This window comes from Muntiacus reevesi, chromosome 6, assembly GCF_963930625.1.
Source record: "Muntiacus reevesi chromosome 6, mMunRee1.1, whole genome shotgun sequence".
NCBI lineage: Eukaryota > Metazoa > Chordata > Mammalia > Artiodactyla > Cervidae > Muntiacus > Muntiacus reevesi.
This window is the reverse complement of record NC_089254.1, coordinates 62,235,988-62,258,528: the sequence shown is the minus strand read 5'-3', so window position 1 is coordinate 62,258,528 and position 22,541 is coordinate 62,235,988. Positions and strand designations below refer to the sequence as shown.

The following is a 22,541-nucleotide window of genomic DNA, read 5'->3' as shown; positions in this document are numbered from 1 at the left end:
CGGAGCCTGCCACACCCAGCCTCTCCCCAGGACCTGCCCGTGTGGCCCCTGGAGGCAGCTTCAGGCTGTGTGTGGTCTCTGTAGGTGTGCAAGTGTTGGCTTGTCTGTGTGCCTGTGTGCTGCTCTCTCAATGTTCCATGTGGGTCTGTGCTCTGTGCTGGGACGTTTGCCTGGGAGCGTGCTCATGTGTGAGTGTGAATCTGGGGACGCGGACATGCCTGTGTCTCTCTTCATCCATCTCCAAATACAAGGAGACAAGAAGGTGAGCACTGTAGGCCTGACACCCTAGGAATCTCTCCCAGGAAAGAGGGAGATACATATTAGCCCAGGGGTGGCTGCTGGGTCATGCGTCTACACACGTCTGAGATGTGTGCGCACACACACACACCCCTCCCGTCCCAGGCCTGAGACTCTGTCATTTCTGAAGTCTCCTAAGTTCTGGACCCCAGACAGGGAGTTTGGGGACACAGACATCCCTGTGGCCTCTGGATCACCCCTGAGCTTGAGGATGCTCCAGGGGCCTGGGGTGGGGGGTCCCTCCTCAGGCACAGCCTGCTGCTTTTGAGCCACAGTGGCACAGCCTGGTAAACCCAGGGTGAGGGGTGGTGGAAGCGTTCAGCCAGGGTTGCCATGGCCTAATGCACTTTGCTTCCTCTTAAGGCTCATCTAATCTCTAGCTGCTGGGTTTCTGGTATATTCTCCTGGATCATGAGGTCACTTGGACACATAGGTAGATCCTAATTTTCTCATACAAGTGATACAAAACACTTGACCTTTTCTGATTCTTCCTAACTTCTCTGAGAATAGAAGTTATTGGAATCAAAATATATTCTCATTTCTTCCATATTTCCCTGCATTTTAAACCTTATTCAATAATCATCCATAAACCCTCTAACCAATTCAATTATCCCCTTGCTTTTATCCATCATTCCTTTAATCCATCCATCCAAGTATTACTCGACCATCCTTTTATTAACTTCTCTAGCCACCTACCCACTTATTTAATGTGTGACATTCATCTACCCATCCATCCAACCATCCATCCATCCATCTAAATATCTGTTCAACATTCTATTCATCAATTTATCTACCCTCTCACTCACTTAACAGATAACATACACAGATTCACTAACCACCTACCCACCCACCCATCCACCCAATATAAGCAGTTGCTGAGCACCTTTGACTTACGGGGCCCCTTCTGTGAGGCAAGAGCAGGACAGGGGCTGGTGTGGAGGGTCTGGGAGACAAGGCCTTATCCCCTCTCCTCACACCAGGCAGGAGTTGGTGACACTATTCCCACCCCATCTCAGCCTGGTCTGTGCAGCCCCAAAGTCACTCTTTCCTTATGAGCTTGGCTCCCAGCCTCCCCATTTACAACATCTTCTCCACCTCATTTAACTGCAGGCACCTTCCTCCCTTCCCCAGAGAGGCACTGACACCACCCACCCACCCACCCCCCACTTTCCAAACCTTCCCTGTCTGTGCATGTGCAGAGGCAGGCGGGGAGGGAGGAAGCCTGGCATCTCTTCCTTCTTGGCTTCAGACGTGATTCCTCCTGTCCTTTAAACCCAGGCCAGGAGGGGAAGCCCCAGCCCTTGAGGGTGTCCTCTGCATCCCTTCAGTTCTGGGTATTGGGGTGCTGCCATCACATCTCTCTTCCCACCTCTCCCGGCCTCAGCTTCTTATCATGCACATTCACTGGCTCAAGCAACATAGCCAGCCTGCTAGTCTTGCCTGGATCTATAGTGTCTCAGAGGCCCAGGTCCTGAGACCAACTATAGACAGGGCCCTATCTGGGCCATGGAGAAAGCCCAGATGACTCACATCCCTGACCACAAGGTCGCTGGACACACCACGGTTCTTCAACTAGAGTATGCACATCAAAGGTGCTTATTCCAAATACAGATCCTAGACCCACCTCATAGATTCCCAGTGGCAGATGAGGGCCCTGGAATCTGCATTTGGAACAGGGAAGCTGAGATGCTGCTGAGGAAGACACCATCCATGGAACAAAGAGCCAAGTCTTTCGCCAGACAGACCTCACGTGCCATCCTCCGTTCACCTATAGCTGCAGGGGGCAGTTCCCAGGTTGGGACTTTCTCTGGTGCCAGGGGAGCTAGCTTGGCCAGAAAACAGAGAGGGGCCTGGAAACGTGGGGATTCCAGGTCCCCAGGGCATCGGCCACTGATGGGACATGAAATATGTGAGTAAGTAACCTGACTTCCCAACCGAGTGTCAGTTCTGAGACTCTTCCACTTGTTGCCCCGAAGAAGCCTGCTCATCGGTTCACCTTCGCTGGCTTCCTTCCTTGTGTTCTACTTTCACTATCATTCTGCTTCCGGGGACCACCTCCCACATGAACACACATGGTTCTAACTTCAGCTATTCCAACTAGAATCTGCGTGGCCTTGGGCAAATTGCTTAGATAACCTTTCTGAGCTTCTGCTTCCTTGCTCGTCTAGCAGGGATTGCCACAGAGCCTGTCTGGGAAGGTCGGCTCACGTTCAAACACTCATGGAGAGCACTGAGCTTGTGCTCTTCCCACGCTGACAACAGTGACAACAGCCTCCTGCAAACCCAACCAAGCGAACTCACTTCCCAGAACCCAGAAACGAGCATGGGTCTCTCAGACAGTTGTGAGCAGGGGTGGCAGGGTCACCGAGCTCGCATCCAATGGAAAGGACAACAAGAGGTGGTGGGTGATCTGCCCCTTAGGTCTCAGCTCAGCTAGCTATTAGTGGTACCCCTGTATAGCCATTTCATCTCTCAGGTTCTTCGTCTGTGAAACAGGAGCATTATCCATATCTCTAGGCTTCAAGGGTGTGAGGACTGGAAATGAAGATAGAGCTTCTAGCAGGGTTGAACTTAGAACCTGGAAGCCCTGTCCATGTACATAGCAGTATGTGGACTGGGTCCACAGGGAAAGACAAGGCCCTTGGTGAGGGTGGAACCAAAGAAGGGAGCATAGACAGGAGGCGGGAACTGGGTCTTGGCATCGGGCCTTCCTGGCCTCCCTGGCGGCTCAGAAGGTAAAGAATCTGCCTGCTAATGCAAGAGACCGGGGTTTGTTCCCGGGGTCAGGAAGATTCCCCTGGAGAAGGTGTAACAACCCACCCCAGTAACCTTGCCTGGAGAATTCCACGGGCAGGAGCCTGGCAGGCTACAGTCCACGGGGTGGCAAAGAGTCTGACACGACTGAGTGACTAACACACACACACACACAAACACACACTGGGCCTTCCAAGACTGTCCCCCTTCTCTGTGCATTTCCTCACTGCTGTCCAACATCTTTGCAGAGGGGGCTCACACCCCACCCAGGTCAGCCTTCCTTGGCTGGTTCTCAGGCTCATCAGAAGCCTTCTCCCTCCAGAATGGGCTCTCAGTTGCTGGTGGGGAAGGGATGGGTCTCATGGGGTTTTCATTCACACGGTGGAGAGGGTGGGGATCAGTGACTCATTGCAGCTGGGAATCCAAGGACAATGATCCCCCCAACTGACTGCTGACAACGACTGGCTTCCATCTCTGAAATGAATGGAGCCCTGATGGTAGAGTTTCAGGCAGTGGGTAAAAAACCTTCTTAGTCATATTTATCAAGGACACTCCAAAGAAGGGGTCAAATGAATCCTGGAGGAAGTGACAAAAGGGTGGAGAGTAAGGAGATAAAAAGAGATAAACAGTCATTGTCTCTAAGGTAGACCATTAGGCACCTGCTGTGTGCAAGAGGGGGATGACCATTCCCTCTCAAGCTTCCCACAGGAAGCGAGTGGCCCTTTAAAGAAGCTGGTACATACAGGAGCCTGAAATTACCAAGCCTGAAATAAGTCTTACGTAAATGCCAATTTCTTATGGTGCTTTTTTGTACATTTCTTTTTTTTTTTTTAATGTATGATATATAATGGGTTCATTTTTTTGCAGAATGCAGCCTCTACTTAAACTCTACCTTAATTAAAGCTCGCTGTGGTTTAGAGACATGGCTGCAATTATATCTTAGATGTGAATACTTTTGGCAAAGGGTGGGGAGCTGGGTAAGGAACAATTGCTCATTATGCTTTGCTTCATTTGGTCCCACTGCTCCAGGCTGGGGGCGGTGGGCTGAACCTTGGAGGAGGTCTCTGCGGGTGGAGGGAGAGGTAGGTCTGGGCTGAACCAAATCCTGCAGACCCTTCTCTTGCCACCAGTTGCCCCCCCTCTCCCCCCACCAGGCTGTCTCAACGCTGAACCTGGCAAGGGGATGTCAGATGTCCGAGAGACTAGAAATCTGCCAGTCAGACCCACTCTCTGCCCAGAGAAAGAACCCAAGGGCCAGAGAGGGGAACGGGGCTGCATCAGGGTATAGAGTGTTGGAAAAGAGAGAACAGAGAGCCAAGCAGTGTGGTACTGTGTACAGAGTGTGGGGGGCGGGCGGGGGCGGGGCTGCTCCAGGCCACATCCTTCCCCAGCATCTCCGTGGTGGGTCCTCTGCAGTCCTCCGGGTGCCCAGCCCCATCCCAGGTCCCACTGCGGACCTACCAGGAGCACAAGGATGATGGGGCCCTGGTAGATGTAGTCCACCAGGTCACCGGGCTCCTTGCCAAACCAGCACCTGCAAAGATGGGGAGGCTCTAAGTGGCCTGCTGAACCAGAGCCTGGGACCACTGCAGCCTTGAAGCCAGGGTCCTCTGGCTTGTCCTTCCTGAGGCCCCATCTCCATGGCTGCTCCTCCCCCTAAAGCCTGGATGGACCGCCCCCGTCCCACTGACCTCCTTGGGCCACTCCTGAGCTGCCTTTTGCCCTACGTGGAGGGTCTGGTCTCTTCAGGTAGACTGAGGGAGGGTCCGGGTCTCCTCCTCACTCCCCCACCCCCATCCCAGTCTGCTGGGCCCAGGGCTGGACCCACAAGAGGCTCATGAATGGAGAGCTGGGCTCCCCCTCGCTGGCCCAAAGCCCAACCACCTGCACGACCTGTTCCCGCATTGCTGGGAACACGCCTCTCCTGTGCCAGGCACTTAGCCACACAAAGCCGCAGGTGCGGAGGCGGGAGCCTTCTCCTGGTGCATCCCCGGCCTCATTCACTCAGGGGAGGAAGCCTGCTTCTACGCTGGTTGGCTATTCTCTGGGGATGCCAGGAGTGGAGAAGCTTCAGGGCCTGGGGTCAGGGTTAGCCCAGCACCCAGTTTAGCTCTGTCAGCAACTCTTATTGGACCTCAGAAAGGGCCCCACAGACTTCAGGAAGTTCTATGTCTTCCACAACCTTGGAGGCCATCCAGTGCACACTGCCTAGGTGTGTGCCCTCACTGCTGCCCTCCTAGCACAGGGATTTTTTCCTTTGCTTAAATGCCCCCATGACGGGAAGCTCACTACCTCTCAAGGCAGCCCTCTCACTCTAGGGCAGCCTTTACTGCTAGGAGCCTGGAACCTACCCCATCACTGCCCCCACCCCTAAACCTCATCTGTTGTCTCCAGCCTGGGAGACGGTGAGAAGATCTGAGCATCGAGACTGACGCTCCTTGACCTCTCTTCTCTCAGCGGGTGGCTCCCGAATTCCCCATTGTTCCTTGGCTGCCCTGTTGCTGCGATCTGTGCTGAGGCTATTTCAAAGTCTTTGGTGCAGAGGGTCCCAGCATGGAACACTGTACCCAAGGCAGAGACTGGGACACTAAGTAAAACAAGCGTCCGGTGGCCTGACCCGGGGCATCTGTGAGTGGCTCAATGCCACAATCCTGGATGTGCTCTGGCCTGAAACCTGGGAGTCCTTGGCCTCCTCCATATGGCCCAGGCCAGGCTTGCCACACCCAACTCCAGGAGGAGGCCTCACCAAAGGTCAAGAGGGTCATGCACTGGATGCCTAAAGGAACCATGATTCCTAACTCAATTCCACCAAGTTGACTTGACACCTATCACATGAGTACCTCTAGGTTCCGGGGAAAGTTTTTCAATTTTAAAACAATGGAAAAGCGAATCTGTCCTGGCTTGGCTGCAGCTCCAACCCCGTGGTCTGGCCAGAGCCCACAGCTGGCCAGTCCTACTTACTGTTCATTCTCGTAGTAGAGTTTGCCAATGGCCCAGGCAATGATGATGGGGCAGGGGACGCCTGAAAGAAGGACAGACAAAGCTGCAGTGGACAGAGAGATGGTCAGGAGACCCTCTTGTAGAGCACAGAGTAAGGGGACCACAAAGGGCGAGGACATTGTTTCCAATCATTCAACTGCAGGCCATCAAGGACCTTGGGGGCCCCTGTTCCTAGACCCCTGCCACACCCCTCCCCCACTCTCAGCTATCCCTTCCAAGCAGGTCAGAGAGATGAGGGGATAGTGTGATTTTCTGAGATTTTTTGATAGAGAAGTGGAGCTGGCCAGCTTCTCTTTTAAGGTGAGAGACAAAGGTCTTTGGATCGGCCATTCCAAGCAAGAAGAGGAGGATCATTTGTGGACTGTCCTCTTGGAGAGACTACTTGCTTCTCCCTCGTCCACTTGGAGAAGAGTGGCTGCCTCCTCAGACTATCCTGGGGATGGTAGACAGCAATGTGGTCCCGTCCTTGGACCCAAGATGAAAGGGGGTGACCTGGTCAGCAGAATCCTCTCCCCACTAGACCCTGCAGGCTCCCCGGGACCCTCACACCATCCAATGAAGAGGAAGAGCCATTTGCGCAGGCGCTCGGTGGAATAGGTCATGACAATGGCCGTGTGCAGGTAGCAGCCCTCTACGAACATCCAGAAGAAGTTTGTCACCACGAAGTAGTTGAAGATGGTGGTGATGCAGCGGCACCAGACCTGCAAGCGGCAGGCAGCAGTCAGCAGCTGCCTGGAGCCAAGGCCCAGTGTGCAGCTCGGGTGCTGACAGAGGGCAGTCATTTGCATTAGGTCATGGACACAAACACTCTCGAATCTCATTCTGGGAAGCTTCATCCTTCATCATTTCTCTTTCAGTTTTTCAGATTAAGGGGCCAGGCTCCCCTGACACCAGGGTGTCTGACTTCTCCTTGGTGATTTCTAATCTTTTTCATAAAAGAAAGTGGGAGTCTGGCTCTGAGCTTTCTGCAGGGAGAGGCTAGAACTGAACCGCACTGCTGTGTATCACTGTCATTTTCTCCAGCATGTGTGTTGGGCTCAGTAGCCCAGTAATGTACGACTCTCTGCGACCCCATGGACTGTAGCCTGCCAGGCTGCTTTGAACTTGGGATTTTGCCAGCAAGGATACTGGAGTGGGTTGTCATTTTCTCCTCCAGGGGATCTTCCTGACCCAGGGATCGATTGAACCCATGTCTCCTGCCTCGGCAGGTGGATTCTTTACCACTGAGCCACCTGGGAAGCCTATTTTTTCGAGGATCACCTTCAGTTCACAGCAAATCAGCCTGGTTTCCATTCAGGGACAGACTATGAAATTTCATGCAGAAAAAAAATAGTGAGTCAATTTAAAGACTGCTACTGAAACAGTACAGGGTCTGTGAAGGTGAGCCACAGCTCTGGAGGTGATCCTCCCAGATTCCTAGGTTTAGGAAATTCTGGGCTTAGCGTGATCACTGTTGTCTCTGGAGCTGGGGCCTCACTAACACTGGGGCCTCTGGCAAGTGGCCATACCTCTCTGAACCTCACTGCGTTGTAGAGAAAAAGATAATGCCATCGTACAGGCTGGCTCCAGGAGATGGAGGTGGCAAAGGCAGGCACCACGAAATGAATGCCATTGCCAAGTGCCTTCTCAGTTAAGGGGAATTTGTCCTTGTCCCTCTGAGCAGGGTTACTACCACTCCCTCAGAGGACAAGCCTGCCCAGAGCCAACGTGGGCCACGGCCAGGTCCGGCTTCAGGTCAGACCTCTTCTCAATGGACCCTCCCTGGCCATCTTTCCTAGGGATTTGTCCCCAGGGCACCCTCAGAGCTGAGGACGTGGGCAATGGCGGTCAGAGGAGCCCTGCCATGGGAATGGATTGTGGACGGCTCAGCCCCTCTCTGTCAGCCTCTAATAGCCTCGGCTGTCAGAGCATCAGCTGAGCTGATCTCAGCCTCTGTGGCTGCCCCCCATGATCCCAGTCCTGATCTTGGGCTCCATGTGGCCGTCTGTCTTCTCTATTCTGAGAAAGTCCTGCTGAGGAGGGACTCCTAAGATCTCCTCCTCCAAACCCTGCTTCCCCTCCCCCCCCAGGTTAACAATGCCTTGTCAATACAAGCCAACAGTGGGCTGCATGACACCCCAAACTGATTGAATTCTGTTGATGCTGAGGCAAGGCTCGATGAGGGGCCAATTCAAAAGGCAAACCAGGCTGGGTGTGTGCTCAGGACTAGCCATCCAAAGACAACGTACTGAGCAGTCTCTAACAGTGGACAGAAGAGCTCTGTGCATGGCTCCAGTCTAGGCTCTGGTTTCACAACCTGGACACAGTACAACGGCGGTTGACACAAATCCAGAGTGGGCAGCAAGCGTGCTGTCCTGCTCAGTGTCCCGATGGCCCAGCTGCAGAGGCATCATAACAATGTCATCTAACCTCTCTGAGCCTCGGTTTCCATGTCTGGAAAATTCCATGTAGGAAAATTCCTACAACTCTCTAATTGGAATCAAGTGAGCTAAAGCTCAATAGAGGTTAATTTCAGCCCCCTTTCCTCTAAGGGATCTTCGGGAGGTACTAAATGCACAAGACAGGGAATGGAACAAGATAAAGTCTGGGGTCTGATCTGAGCAGCTCTCAAGACCCCAGCTGGAGCCCCATTCCCCCATCTCCGGCTCTGGAGGGACAATGATGGGGTAGAGGTGAGCTCAGGCTCAGGTCTGCATGTGAAGATGGGGTGAGAGAGGTGGGAGCCCCCAGAGCCCCCCAGGCCCAGCCCCAAACCTCCACCCACGACCTCGTTGCTCTCATGCACTTCATGGTCGATGAGCTGTAGCAGGAACCACATGACATTCCGCAGGATAAAGGTGGTGATGAGATTCCAGTGAATCACATTCCGGAGGCAGCGAATGCTCCTGTGTGAGACCCAGGATAGCTGTCAGCCGGGACAGGCTGCACCTGGGCTCAGAGTTCAGTTGGGGCAGGGGACAGGGGTCAGCTGGGCCTGTGACCCTCCCTCTGACCCAAGGTGAGGGAGAGACCTAGCCTGGGATGAAGGCAAGACAGTCTTCGGGCCAGCACCCCTTTTGCATTCTGCATGCCTGCTAGTGGTCAGTGCTCTGGTACCTCCCCAAGCCCCTTTTGTCCACTGGCCCCAGGGTCGCCGGAGTGGAGGTGAGAATGTCTGGGATGGGTGAAGGAGATGCCATGCGGGGGAGGTTGGAGAAAAAGCAGGGGTGGGGTGGACTCACCGCAGGGCCAGGAAAAGCAGGAAGGCACCCACGAGGGCTGCCACGGACACGCAGTGGCCCAGGTAGTTGACGATGAGTGCAATGCGGTAGTGCAGGTCATACTTCCTCTGCTGGACAGACAGACAGACACACAGGCAGCTGGCGGCCTGGGGCACGTGGGTACGCTAGCGATGGCCACCCAGTGCGTCCTGACCTCGGGGGCACCAGACACCTGGTTCCCACAGCTCTCTCCTGTCAGCCCTGAGTGGCTCTTGGTATGAACGGCTGTGGTCAGGAGTCCCGACATGCAATTTGAGGCAGATCTGAACACAACATATCCTGAGCTAGGCCAGAGTTGTGGGGATGTAGACTCTATTTTATTTTTGTAATTAATTTATTTTAATTGGAGGCTAACTACAATATTGTGGTGTTTTTTGCCATATATCGACATGAATCAGCCCACAGGTGTACATGTCTTCCCCCATCCTGAACCCCACTCCTACCTCCCTCCCCATGCCATCCCTTCTATTTTCATTTTTAATTCTGGCATGGAAGTAGCTACACCTGTGTTTTGTCTCGGCTCACATCCTAATGGGATGCCACTCAGAGTGCACCGACTTATACCTCTGGGACTCTGTATAATGGAGCCAACCCGCCCTCCCATCTCTGAAGCAGTCAACTATCTATGGCAGGTTTGGGGGTCCCGTGGGATCCGTCTGCCCTGGGTACAGCTGTGACGGGGTGTCTTGTCTCTAGAGATTTTAAGAACAGTATCAAGGCCAAATAAAAGTCAGTCTGCTTTATCACCGCTCGCTGGCAATTCTAAACAGAGGCAATGATTAAGACAGTCCTTCCTGTCGGGGCAGGCTATCCCGACACCCCACCCTCACTTTGGTTTACCAGTGTTCACACCTCAAGCACTGGGAGATGGGGAGTGAAGGCGGAGGGCTGGAGGGGACCACTTTCTCTCCTTTATGACCGTCCCGCTTGCCCCTCTTGTGGCCTCACTGTAGACCTCCTTTTGTAGAATCACTTTCTCAGGGTAGACAAATATTTTTTGTCTGAATGTGAACTTCTTTTGGGGAAAAGTTACAGCCTCACTGGGGGCTTTAATGGGTGAATGAGGAGGAAGATGGAGGTGGGATGTATCTTTTGGAGTCAGCAGTGAGAAGTAGCTTCAAAGGGGAGGAGGTGGGCACCACAGACAGTACCGAATCCAGTTCCAGAGCAAGGGGAGGGGTGAAGTCTGAGGGGGGCGCAGCTTCCTGCAGAGAATACCCCTCTGAGCCCTCCTGTTTCCACATGGAGTCGTAGAATCAGAATGCAAGATGGAGAAACAGGCCCAGAGGAGAGGAGTCACACAGCCTGTTAGATGTGGGGACACTGGTCACACGGTCATTCCCTGCATGTGTCATGCGCCACCTTGCTTGGGCCCCTCACCAGCCGAGCTCTCCCGAAGATGGGCTCTGTGTCCCCTTCTCTGCCCACCACAATGTCACTGAGCACAGGACGGGACATAAAGGCAGGAACAAGAGGTGCAAAAAGGGGTGGGTGGCTGGCACAAGGGCTGGTTCTGCCCCCTTGGGATCCTCTGTGCTCCGTCTGAGTCCTACACTTATACAAGGACCAAGGGTGGGGCAGGTGGGGACACTCACCTTATCATCCAGAATGGGTTCACACTGTGAGTAGTTGATCCGCGAGGCCCACGTCCCATTCTCCAAGCACTCTCGGTAGGCATTCCCTACAAAAGATGGCCAGCACCAAGCAGGGGTGGCGGTCACTTCTCAAGAACTCTCCCTGGCTCCCTGGTACCCACAGGTCAAGGTCCCTACGTCTCAGGCTCTCTAGACCTGCAAACACAACACGTCTGAACGTTCACGTGAAAGTCATTAATGTGAAAAGTGCATAGAAGGCTTACCACCCGGGGTGGCTAAAAGGCATGATTAAAACCCATTTCTGACACAATCTTTGACTAGCAATTTGTACATTTTCTTTAATTTTGTTCAAAACTGAACCCCAGCGACTTCCCTGGTGGTCCAATGGACTAAGCCTCCATGCTCCCAATGCAGTGGGCCCAGGTTTGATTCTGCTTGGGGAACTAGAGCCCACATGTTGAAACTAAGAATTTGCATACCACAACTAAAAATTCTGCATGGCACTACTAGAGATCCCACATGCTTCAATGAAGATTGAAGATCCCATGTGCTGTAACTAAGACCCGGTGCAGTAAATAAACATTAAAGAAAAAGGGTGAACCCCATAGTGAGAGCCCTGGGATGTGGCTGAAGACTCACTACTTTCAGCACGATGAATAGTTTCCAAACTTATCACAATCATTTTATGCTGCTGAGATCCATACTTTCCCCATAGGATCAGCACTTTCATGTTCACCACAGCCACTATTTACACAGCAGGTGTCTGCCCTGTACCAAGTCCTCTTTTAACTGCTTTATCTACACTTGCCCCTTCAATCCTCAGAGCAACCCGATGGAGGACGTACTAAGATTAACCCATTTTACAGATGAGAAAAGTGAGGCACAAGGCAATCAAGCAGTTTGCCAAGGATACAGAGATAAGAAGATTCAAACACAGAAGGTCCAATTCAGGGCTTCTGTTCCTAGCCCCTAAGCTACTGGGTAGTGGTACAGGAATGACGGCAGTTTGGGACAAGAAGACTGTGCTGCTGACCTTGAGCTGCGGCTGCCTGGGAGGCCACCACGTGATCTCTACGTGTTTGAGAACTTGCCTCTGTGTTCGAGTTGGAGTGCGATGTGGGAAAAGACATTTCAGAACATCTGTGTCTGATATAGAGAAATGAGGGCTTTATTGAAGGGGGATGTATGAAGTTCAAAGAATGCTCATATTTTCTTTAAATCCTAGCTTGACTGTCAAGATCTAGCTCCTAAGCCACCCTCTCCAGATAGCCACCCTCTCCAGGTCACCTCCAGCCAGAAGGAACCTCTCATACCTGATAACTCCAAAGCCCTCTGCTGCCTCTACTCGGCTGGGCATTTTGCTGTTTTCTGTACCTTACCTCCCCCGCTTACTCAGAAACTCTAAACCACCCATTGTTTAGGGGTAATTTGTTCCAGGGTTCTGCTCTCTGGCTAATGGGCAGTTGTTTGTGGATTTTTCTTCTGCGCTTACGTTTGATTCACAATACAAAGCTAATTAAAATAAATGGTTCACAGAGCACAGAGTCACAGAGCTGGAGGAGGGAACCTTAGATTGTTTTTGGAAGCAATGAATTCTGAAATAATTACGTTACTTTAAAAATCCACTTCCGCTGAGCTAACAGTGAGTTAAAAGCAATGAAATTATGAAGGCACACTTGCTGAAGAGCAGAAACAATGGCGGAGATTCTGTTAGTCTAATTGTTTTTTAAATTTGAGCTCCTAGGTTTTTCAAATTTGGGGTTGTTACTGGCCTCCTCTGGACTCCTGGGCCTGTCACCTGTCAGCGAGGTCTCTGACCAGGGTATGAGTCAGTTAGGCCAGTGTTGGTCTGACACTGACTCTGACCCAGTGCAAGGACACCAGCTCCTTGCCCCCAGCCATGGCACCAACCCCAGTGGGGTCTCTTCTCCAACAGGTTTGTTGTATACAGAAAAGTTGTATGTTAAGAGAATGTGATGCATAGGATCAGTGATGTCACTGAACTAAGGAAGAGTATAGGGTGAAGCCAAAAAGACCAATGGAAAGGCATTTTGGGAGGATGGCTGCTTTTATTAAATGAACAGTCCCTTCCTGATAGGGGTTCAGAGTCCCTCTCAACAGGCCTGGGTAAGATGAGACAGACTCTGATCCTGGCTGTAGTCCAAAAGGCAGAAAATTTTATCTTCTATGGATGTGTTCTTAGATGTTATCCAGCCTTCCAGAAGTTCAGTGCTAAGCTCCTTCCTCCAGGAAGGACTTTGTGATTGCTTCCATCTAAAGAGTCTCTTTCTCCTGAGTCTCCCAATACCTCCATGCTCCTCAGTCCTGACAGCCTGAGCCCCACACTTAAGCTCTTGCATGTGACTTGGACCTGAGTTGTTCAGGTGCACGAGTCTGGTGTCTCAGGTCAGTGTGGGGCTCCCTGAGGATATTGTTGTTCAGTTGCCCAGTCGTGTCCAATTCTTTGCGACCCCATGGACTGCAGCATGCCAGGCCTCCCTGTCCCTCACCATCTCCTGAGGTTTGCCCTAGTTCATGTCCATTGCATCAGTGATACCATCCATCCATCTTATCCTCTGATGCCCTCTTCTTCTTCCCTCAATCTTTCCCAGCATCAGGGACTTTTCCAATGAGTCAGCTATTCACATCAGATGACCAGAATACTGGAGTTTCAGTTTCAGCATCAGCCTTTCCAATGAGTATTCAGGGTTGATTTCCCTTAAGATTGACTGGTTTGATTTCCTTGCTGTCCAAGGGGCTCTCAGGAATCTTCTCCAGGACCACAGTTCAAGGCATCAATTCTTACCCCTAAGCTGAGAATACTCATCTCCCAAGTACGGTATCTTGTGGTGGTACTGAGCATGTGTGGGCTTGAGGATGGGAGGGGTCAGGCTAGACAGGCTGCAGATCTGAGACCTTTCTGGTCCTTTGCATCAATGCCCTTGGGGTACCAAGCTCTATGGAATTCTGTCTCCTCCTTTATTTTTTTTTCCCCCAAAGTCCACCCTTCCCGTCTCCCCCCCACCCACCTCCTCTCTGGTCATTTTGCCTGGACGGGTACAGCAGCCTCCTCTCTTGCCTCCCTGTCTCATTGCTTGTTCCCCTCAACCCTCTGTCCTTTACCCCCATTTCATGTTGATTTCTAAATAAAAAATGCATGCTCAGTCATCTCGACTCTTTGAGACCCCATGGACTGTAGCCCACCAGGCTCCTCAGACTATGGGGATTCTCCAGGCAAGAATACTGGAGTGGGGTGCCATTTCCTTCTCCAGTGGATCTTCCCAACCCAGGGATCGAACCCATAACTCCTACATCTCCTGCATTGGCAAGTAGATTCTTTACCACTGAGCTACCTGGGAAGCCCAATAAAGGCCATCAACAGCTTTTTATCACTCTGGAGAATAAAGTCCAACCTTCCTGGTGTGCTAATCAAGGCTCTTGACACTCGGGCCCCAGCAGAACTTTCCTGACCCATCACTACCTCTCCACATGGCTGGTGATATTTGCACCAGCAGACCTGGCACACACTACCCCTCGAGACTCTCACCCACTCTCACCCACTACTCACTGACAAAATCCTACCTCTCTTTTGACCCCCATCTCTAATGCCACCTCCTCCTGGAGGCTTCCCCAGTACCTAGGGTACTATGTAATCTCTTCTTTTCCCTCTAAACACCTCCTCTATGTCTTCCCATTTCTTGAAACATAGGTCTTCACACTCTATTACCCTTGAACTAAAGCAGCACATCCATTTCATATCATAGTCCAGAGCACACACACACATATCCCTCACATGACCAAATCCAGTTTCACAAAGCAAATTTTATCTTACCACGGCTATAATATTTTCTTTCTATTCTTTTTTAATGAATTATATGTATTTTATACCCAAATGCTAGTCATGACCCCCTAAATTTACTTCACAATCTGCTATGGTACAACACCATTTGAAAAAGAAAAATCTTTTAGAGCATTTGCCATCATTCACTATGGGCTTCATCTCTTTAGAATTGATCCTTCTTTTCTTTGCTACTGAACTTAAGCTCCCTGGGGACGGACAAGTAGACAGAAACCATACTGGAATCAACAGATCCTGCCTCAGGAGTGAGCCATTGAGTACATGTGGGCTGAATCAAATTAACTCAAATCTAGCAAAACCTGGGAAAGTAGGGTCTGAGAAGTGGGATGCAGTGGTGTGAGGGGGCTTGCCCTCTGGGGACCCAGTCATGCTGAGAATAAGGCTCTGGTTATACGCACTGAGGACCAGGAGGCTGGAAGACAGATGTCCCCAGCACTTCGGGAGAGTTGGCTAATGAGGATGCTGAGCCCTCAGGCACAGCCTCAGACAGAAGAAAGGAAGACTGGAAGGGTCCCCCCTGGGGACCAAAGGGAGATGGGCATGGAGCGTCTGAGGGCAGGTGGTCAGGCCAGAATTGCGGGGATGGAGGCAGCAAGGTGGGTGCCTGTTACCACAGCAACACAGGTGCCCCCACCAAAGATTGATGCCAATGGTGTGCAGTGCAGTCTTCCAGGGGCATCAGGGTCTGTATGATGCAGGCAAGGTCTTCTCTTCCAGGGCTCTGTGGTCTGGGAAGCCCGGACTCTAACCCTGGCAGCATGACAGGACTCTGCCCCCAGAGTGGCCCTGGCCTGTTGAAAGCCCCCATTACAATATGCTCTCTCCCTTTCAGATGCTGACACTGTGATGAGAGTTTCTGGTTTGGGCAGTCACCTGAGTGGTCTGGGAGCATGGCTGGGAGAAAATGGAAGCCTACATTCTAGCTGTAGTTTTGTCTCTGGCTGATTAAGTGATGTTGATTAAGTCCCATCCCTTTCGCCCTCGGCTTCCCCACTCATGAAAAGTAATGTAAACTGCTTCTCAGTGATGCTGTATTGGCATTTCAGGCAGGTCAAGTATTTGCTGCACGGGACTTTTCAATCTGCTAAATGCCAGGAGTACCCTCAAGCCACTGTAACAACCTCAGACATCCATACATCACTTTTAAGCACTCCTGAGGTTGGCACTTCTATCTCTGATAGTTGAACCGGCAGTGTATGGGAGATGGGGACCATGAGGGACCATTTTTCTAGTGGTAGTTATGAGACAGAGTGCAAGAGTCAGGTGGGGCGTGGGGATGAGTGAGACTGCGGTGGAGGAGCAGCAATGTGGTCATTGGTTGTCTGGAAAGAAAATGGCAAGAAGTGAGGGCAGAAAGGTCCTGACAGGGAGATGGGAAGGGCCAGAAGCAGTATTTACTGAAGGAATGAGGTCACTGTGCAGGACTGAAACTTTCAGTACCACGGATAGCAGAATGCTCCCACTCCCTGCTTCTCACCGTGGATGCCGCTTCAGTGAACTGGAGAGCTCCTAAGACCTAACCCTAAGCCCACCCCCATCCCACATTCACATTCAGCCCTGAGCCAACAGCAATTTCCCTGAGCTACCCAAACAATGTGCGTCTCCCTGAGTTAAGCCTGCACATTTCCTGTCTAGATCTGATTACTGCACATTGGTGGGGGTAGAGTTGGGGGCAGCTGGTGATGCTGACCCAAATTCAGAACCCACCTGTCGCACTGAGAGACTGAGAATCTGCCTTCATCAACCCAGTCATCAGGTTCGGAAGGGGCCATCTGCTTGTGACAGAGGGAAGGGAACGTCTTTCCCATTTTTTGTGTTGTGTAGACACTGCTCTCCAGACTCCACCATCACCCTGGACCTCCCCAACCCCCCCAGCTCTCTAGTTCTGCCCTTCTGTCCTTGAGTAAGTGTCGGAGGGGTAAATGTCCACACCTACAGCAGAGAGTGGGGAAACTGAGTCAGAAAGACACAACCAGACCCCACTGGGTCCATGAGAAAGGGAAGAGGTATGAGTAGAATCCAGCTCACTGTGTGAGATCACTGGCCTCTCCAGGGAAGGGGCAAGTGGGAGGAGGCGCCTACCCTTGTTCAGGCTGCTATTGTGCAGGCTCCCTCCTTCCAGTCATGCCTAGCAACACTCCATCGGCTTGTCGCCATGACGCCGGCCAGCAGAGGGAGGCTGGAAGAAGGACCCTCGAAGCAGAGGCTGCTGTAGAGAGGAGGATGTCAGGGGAAGGGAGCCCCAGGAACTCATCCAGCTCCCCTCCCACCTCATACAGAGAAACTGGGGCTCAAAGAGGAGAAAAACCTGCCCAAAGGTGAGCCAGGTAGAATTAGAACTGGCTCCCAACCATCGTTTCTGTGAACTGATGGGGGGTGGGGGCAGGGCATCTCTGGCTGGCAGTCTTTTGTTCTCCTGTTAACACAGGGGTCTCTGGGGGCCAGGGCGTCACTTCTCCCCGGAGACCTTTGGGGATCAGATCCTCTTAGTGTAGACAGACTGCCCTCTCTTGGTGCCCCAAGACACCATCCAGAGACCACACAGCTTGGTGCCTCGCAGGGTCAATAGAAGGTGACACCACCCCAGAAGGAGGACAAGCATCCTTGGTCTGAGTGGGACCCTCAAGGACACGATCCCAGAGACACGACTGCTCCTCCTCCTCCCTCCAGATCCTAAGCCACACTCCGGTCGCCCTGCCGACACAACCTGGCTGTGCACAGCGAGTCCGAGGCGGTGTTGTCTCCCGGTTGCAACAGGGCCCATGAGGTCAGTATGTTCCTGTGTCCTTCACACAGACAAGGAAACTGAGACTCAGATGGGGTGGATCTGCCACCCATCCACTCAGTGAATCCCAGCACAGCCAGCACTTGGGTGGGCTCCCCTGAAGCCGAGTCTGGGTTCCTCCTGCTATTCCTCATCCCCAGTCCCACCCCTGCAGGTCCTCTAAAGGGAAATTCTGGCCAGACTCGAGCACCTGGTTTGAGGTGGGTGGACTGCCTTTAGGGTCCTTTGAGGTGGTCCCTGAGAGTCACCGGGGGTGGAATTTGCTGTGGGGGTTCCCGAACCTGCTGGGGCTGCCAGGCTGGAGGGAGAGTGGACAGCGAAGGACGCTGCAGCTTCTGACTTAACAGCAGGAGGGAAGGGAGGAGAGGGACAAGGTCAAAGTTCTCAGCCAATCTGGATTCAGATTTAGAAGGTACATCCTGAACATCGAGCAGCACCCTTCGGGAGTATTCCAGTCCTGCCTCATGATGCTCTGGATGAGCACTTGGGACCTGAGCAGTGTGAGCAGAACTGAAGCCCATGCCCTGGCGTTCAAGGCCTCCATGATCTGGGCCTGCTCCCTCTCTCCCTCTGTTCCCACTCTCCCTCCCACCTGACACATCACTGGCTTAATTATCCAAGGGTGTGCTCCACAGCACGTGCTCCATGAAGCCTTCCCAACTTGCTTTCTCTTCTTTTTGGAACCAACTGCCTTCCATGTATTCCTACAGCCTTGACTGTGCTATTTCACTGAAGAGCAAATACCAAACAGTTCTCTTTAAACATCTCTCTCTATAGCACAGGAGACCCTGGAAGGCTGACTCAGGTCTTATGACTCTTTGAAGAGCTTGTTTCTAGTGGAGAAAGGGAAACATATAAACCCAACGCAGGGATATTAAGTGGAGGATTCCTGGTGAGGGGGTGAAGGAAAGTCATGGGAGGCCGCACCTTTGGTCTTGCCTGAGATGAAGGGTGCTTAGGCAAAGGGACAGCTGGGAGTCCACTGTTAATGTTTCTCAGTGGTCCAGGCCCCATGCATGCAGATGTGGAGTGTGGGCCAAGAGCTCTTGGAGCCAGTAGAGACTGTTCAGGGCCCTGGCTTTCTGTGGAATCCTGGGTAAGTGTCTTTTCCTCTCTGGACCAAGCATCTCCCAGTCTTAAGCAGCAACGGAGGGGAGTGCCAGACTCAGCACAGAAGTTCTCAGGTGTTTGGATGGCCAGAGAGGCATCATTTTCTGCTCTTTCTTTCCTCCTCCTTCCCTCAGCCAAACCCTCAGTGATAGGCATCCAACTTTCCCTTTCTCCCAGCAGGAGACAGTTCTCAAAAGGGTGACTGCTGACCCTTGGGCTTCAGGGTTCAGGGTGTGGTTGGGTCTCACTGGGGACTAGGAATGCAGACATGAGTTCCTGGAGTCACAGTTTCTATTTCTCAACCCAGAGGGCCATGTTCCTGGGACTCTGGAGCTGAGGCTCCACCCTGGCACCAGGCCTGTCCTCAAATGTAATGTCCCCACTGTTTCAAGACCTCAAGAACCAGTCCTGCCCCCATCCTCCAGGAAGCCTTCCAGAAATGCTCCAGTGCCCACCAAGCTCATCTTTCCAATCCCTGATGGCTGATTTGGGTGAACTTGATTTTTAAGCACCCTGGGGCTCTCTGAGGAGATAGCTTAGCCTTTTTCATCACCCCTGGTTCCCAAGTACAAGCAGGCAGACCCAGGGGGAAGACCCCTAGCTGGAGACCATCTAGGTTATGTGTTTCCATTTTAATACAACCAAGTCTTCAGCATGTTTCTAGAGTGGGGTTCTGGGAAGTGGGGACCCCAGTCCTCCCCATGGGGTTGAGTGAGGTGTAGTGTATCTTCCCTATCCTGGAAGATGCTTCAGTATTGATGGGCCTGCCATTCTCAACAGGACCTGGTGGGAGCCTGAGGTGGAGGAGCTGAGGCTGAGCCGGGCTGGGCTTAGAGATTCCACAGGAGGAAAATGACCCGGCCCACGTGGTTGCAGGACCCTCCTTTGCAAACACGAGGACCACAGCGACAGGCAAGAGGAGGTGTCAGAGCAGGGCAGATAGAGTGAGCAATGGGAGGAGGGAGAAACAGAGGATCTGGGGGGATGGAGGGGAGGACAGAGAGGGAAGATGGAGCTAAGGTGGGAGAGAACCACACAGAAAACAAAAGAGAGACAGAAATACACAGAGACATACACACAGAAAGAGACACTGAGAAAATACACCCAGAGACAGAGACAGCACCAAACATAGAAACAAAAACAGAGATAGAGTCACGGAGACAAAGAGAGAAACACTGAGAGACCCACGTACAGAGATGGGCACCAGAGTGGAACACAGGTGAGAGGTGGGAGGAAAATGGAACACAGCGCCCACCTCTGGCCAAACCACCACTGAGCTAAACCACCGGCCTTCTCCCTGGGACAGGGGCACTGGGGCCTGAGAAGGGGGCGGGATTGCTCCAGGTTCTACTGTATATGGACATTATGTTAGTTTTAGGTGGCCCAGAATTTGAACCTGCTTCCCATATGGGCACGGGGTGGGGGGCAGAGAATACCTCCTGCCATAGAGCTGAAATGAAAGGCCCTCCCCTTCTAGGCTCCCCTGCGGCCAGAGCTGGACTGGCGAACCAAAAGCTCTCCCCTTTCCCCACTTCCTCAGATGCTCTGGCATCGAGGAAATCCATGAGCTGGGGGCCCACAACATGGAGATGGGGAGAAGGCTTCCTGAGGACCACTGCAGGAAAGCTTGAGATCCTAAGGCAGGGATGACGGCAGGGCTGAGGCCCATAGGGTGACCAGGGCTCATGGCATTGTCAAAGCCCACTCAGAGAGAGTGGGGGTTCCCTCACTAGGGCAGCTCTGCTCTAAATTCTTGGCTGGGGACCCCATATCTGATTCTCCATCCTATCCAATAATTACATAAACTTCCCAATATCCTTGCAACAAGTCCCTTCTCTGCTTAGTCCATCAGAGTTGCTTCCTCAGAGGCAGCAGAGCCTTAGTTAGAGTCCTTGTCCTGTTATAAGCTGTGTGACTTTGGCAAAGTCACTCCTCTGTGCCTCAGTTTCCTCATGTGTAATATGAGGATAATACTATGTCTCTGCCACTGGGTGAGTGTAAAGATCAGTGTGTTAACATAGGTCAAATGACAGTACAGACACGCAGAACCTGGGCCACTGAAGCAGGAGGAGGTGGAGGTGGGGAGAACACTGGAGGGGACTCAGACTCATGGACACTTAACTTGGTTCTGCCACAGACTAGCATAAGTGGCCTTGAACAAGTCTCTTCTCTTCTCGTGGCCACTGCTGCATCCAGAAATAGTCTCTGGGTAAGAATAACAAGGCTCTGATCAAGCCTCCCACACTCACTCCCGTGACTGTTAGCTAGCCACATAAGAACTCTCGAATACCTTGTCTCCAGCCCAAGGCGTTTGCCTGGGCTTCCTCATCCAGCCAATTGCCTTCTCTGCATCTTCATTCAGATGTCCCTCCAGCTCCCCGGAGTCCACATATCCTCAGCTGTGCTTGTTGAGTTCCTGGTGTGGCCTCTGACTCCTCCCCCTTCCTGTCCCACGCTAGTCTTGTCAGTTACAGATGCGTCCTCCTTTGCTCCCTAGCCTCCACTTGACCTGGGTCAGTTACAGTGTCTCCTAACCCCTTCTTTTGCGGCCAGAGACTCTAAGCCCTGAAGCTGAATTCCTCCCCTTACAAGCTGCCCCAGGCTCCCTGCCACACCAAAGGTGAAGGTCTTCTGTGATGCCCTACATCACTTGACCAACACCCACTCATCTGCTCTCATTTGCTTCTTTCTCCTGCTACCCGTACTCCATATAACACCAGCCAGTCCTGAGGCACAGAGGATGGTCCCATCTCTTCCCCTAGACCGATGACACTTTCCCCTGCTAAAATCCCACCTGTCCCTAAAAGTCCAGCTCAGAGGTCAAATACTCCCTGACCCTCCAGGGTGAAGGCCTGAGTCTTCTTCCTGTCCCTTTAAGCTCTTCTCACAAATCATCCTTCACAGAGGCAATGCAGCCGGGTGGTTAAGAGTGAGGGCTGAGGGAACTGGTTATAACCTTGAAAAGTTACTTCACGTCTCTGAGCCTCAGTTTTCTTATCTGCAATATGGGCACAAGAGCAGTACATATCTCAGGGGGCCTTAGGGAGGTGGGAATGTGGGGGGTCACGTATACAAAGCTCTCTCAGTGGTAGCTGGCACCTGGACCATGGTCCACATTTGGGAGTTTGGTGGCCGATTCTCTGCTCAGCTGAGTGGGTGGAAGTTCTCAAGGACTAATGCCTAAACTGCTGTCCCACCCGGACAATGCCTGCCCTCTAAACAATGAGGCTTCAGCGGGGATCTGGTTGCAGCATAACAAAATCCGGCAGGAAGAGAGCTAGGACCCTTGCACCTCTTCCCCCAGGCTTCTCAGAGGACCTTTTTTCCTCCCTGTGTCCTTTCTCCAGGAAAGATCCCACTGAAAAGGCAAACCGAGCAGAAGGAAGCAGTGGCCAGGAGGCACGGGGGAGAGAAATCGATCATTGCCGTTGACATTAGCTGCCTAGGCTCTTCACACCTCAGCTGTCACACTGATTAATAGCAACGCTCCTTCTGCCCCCATGCTTCTCCCATTCACCAGGAGTCAGAGTGTGGGCTGTACTTTGGTCCAAATGAAGACAGTGGTTCATTAGTACCAGGGGCTGGTCGGCACTACATGTGCCAACCTTGGTGGTGCCCCGACCTTTCCTTGGCTTCTCATCTGACATGGTGAGAGTGGTGTGGGAAGTGCTGCGACACCTCCTTTGGGAAGCCTTCCCCATCTCCCCTCCCACCTTCCTCATCTACAGCCCCCTTGCACTCCCCCATCATTGGCATTTCTCACTCTGTATCCTTTTGCCTGTTGCAATTGTGAGTGAAGGCCTCAACGCCAGTGCAGTGGCTGGCACATAGTAGCTGTTTAATAAACTGTCTGAAGAGAAGAGACCCAGGCCCTGTCCTCG

General features: G+C 52.4%; 1 protein-coding gene across 2 annotated transcripts in view; it reads right to left on the bottom strand.

The window, feature by feature from the left end:
- The window catches only part of CRHR2 (corticotropin releasing hormone receptor 2), a 44,988-nt gene that overhangs the window by 4,178 nt on the left and 18,269 nt on the right, over positions 1 to 22,541 (bottom strand). For both annotated transcript variants that reach the window (XM_065938772.1, XM_065938773.1), the window contains 6 exons: positions 10,907 to 10,992; positions 9,273 to 9,382; positions 8,819 to 8,936; positions 6,599 to 6,752; positions 6,013 to 6,073; positions 4,513 to 4,585 (listed from right to left, as the gene is read on the bottom strand). In XM_065938772.1, the coding sequence (XP_065794844.1) occupies positions 4,513 to 4,585; positions 6,013 to 6,073; positions 6,599 to 6,752; positions 8,819 to 8,936; positions 9,273 to 9,382; positions 10,907 to 10,992 (602 nt within the window). The remainder of the gene's footprint in view (positions 1 to 4,512; positions 4,586 to 6,012; positions 6,074 to 6,598; positions 6,753 to 8,818; positions 8,937 to 9,272; positions 9,383 to 10,906; positions 10,993 to 22,541) is intronic.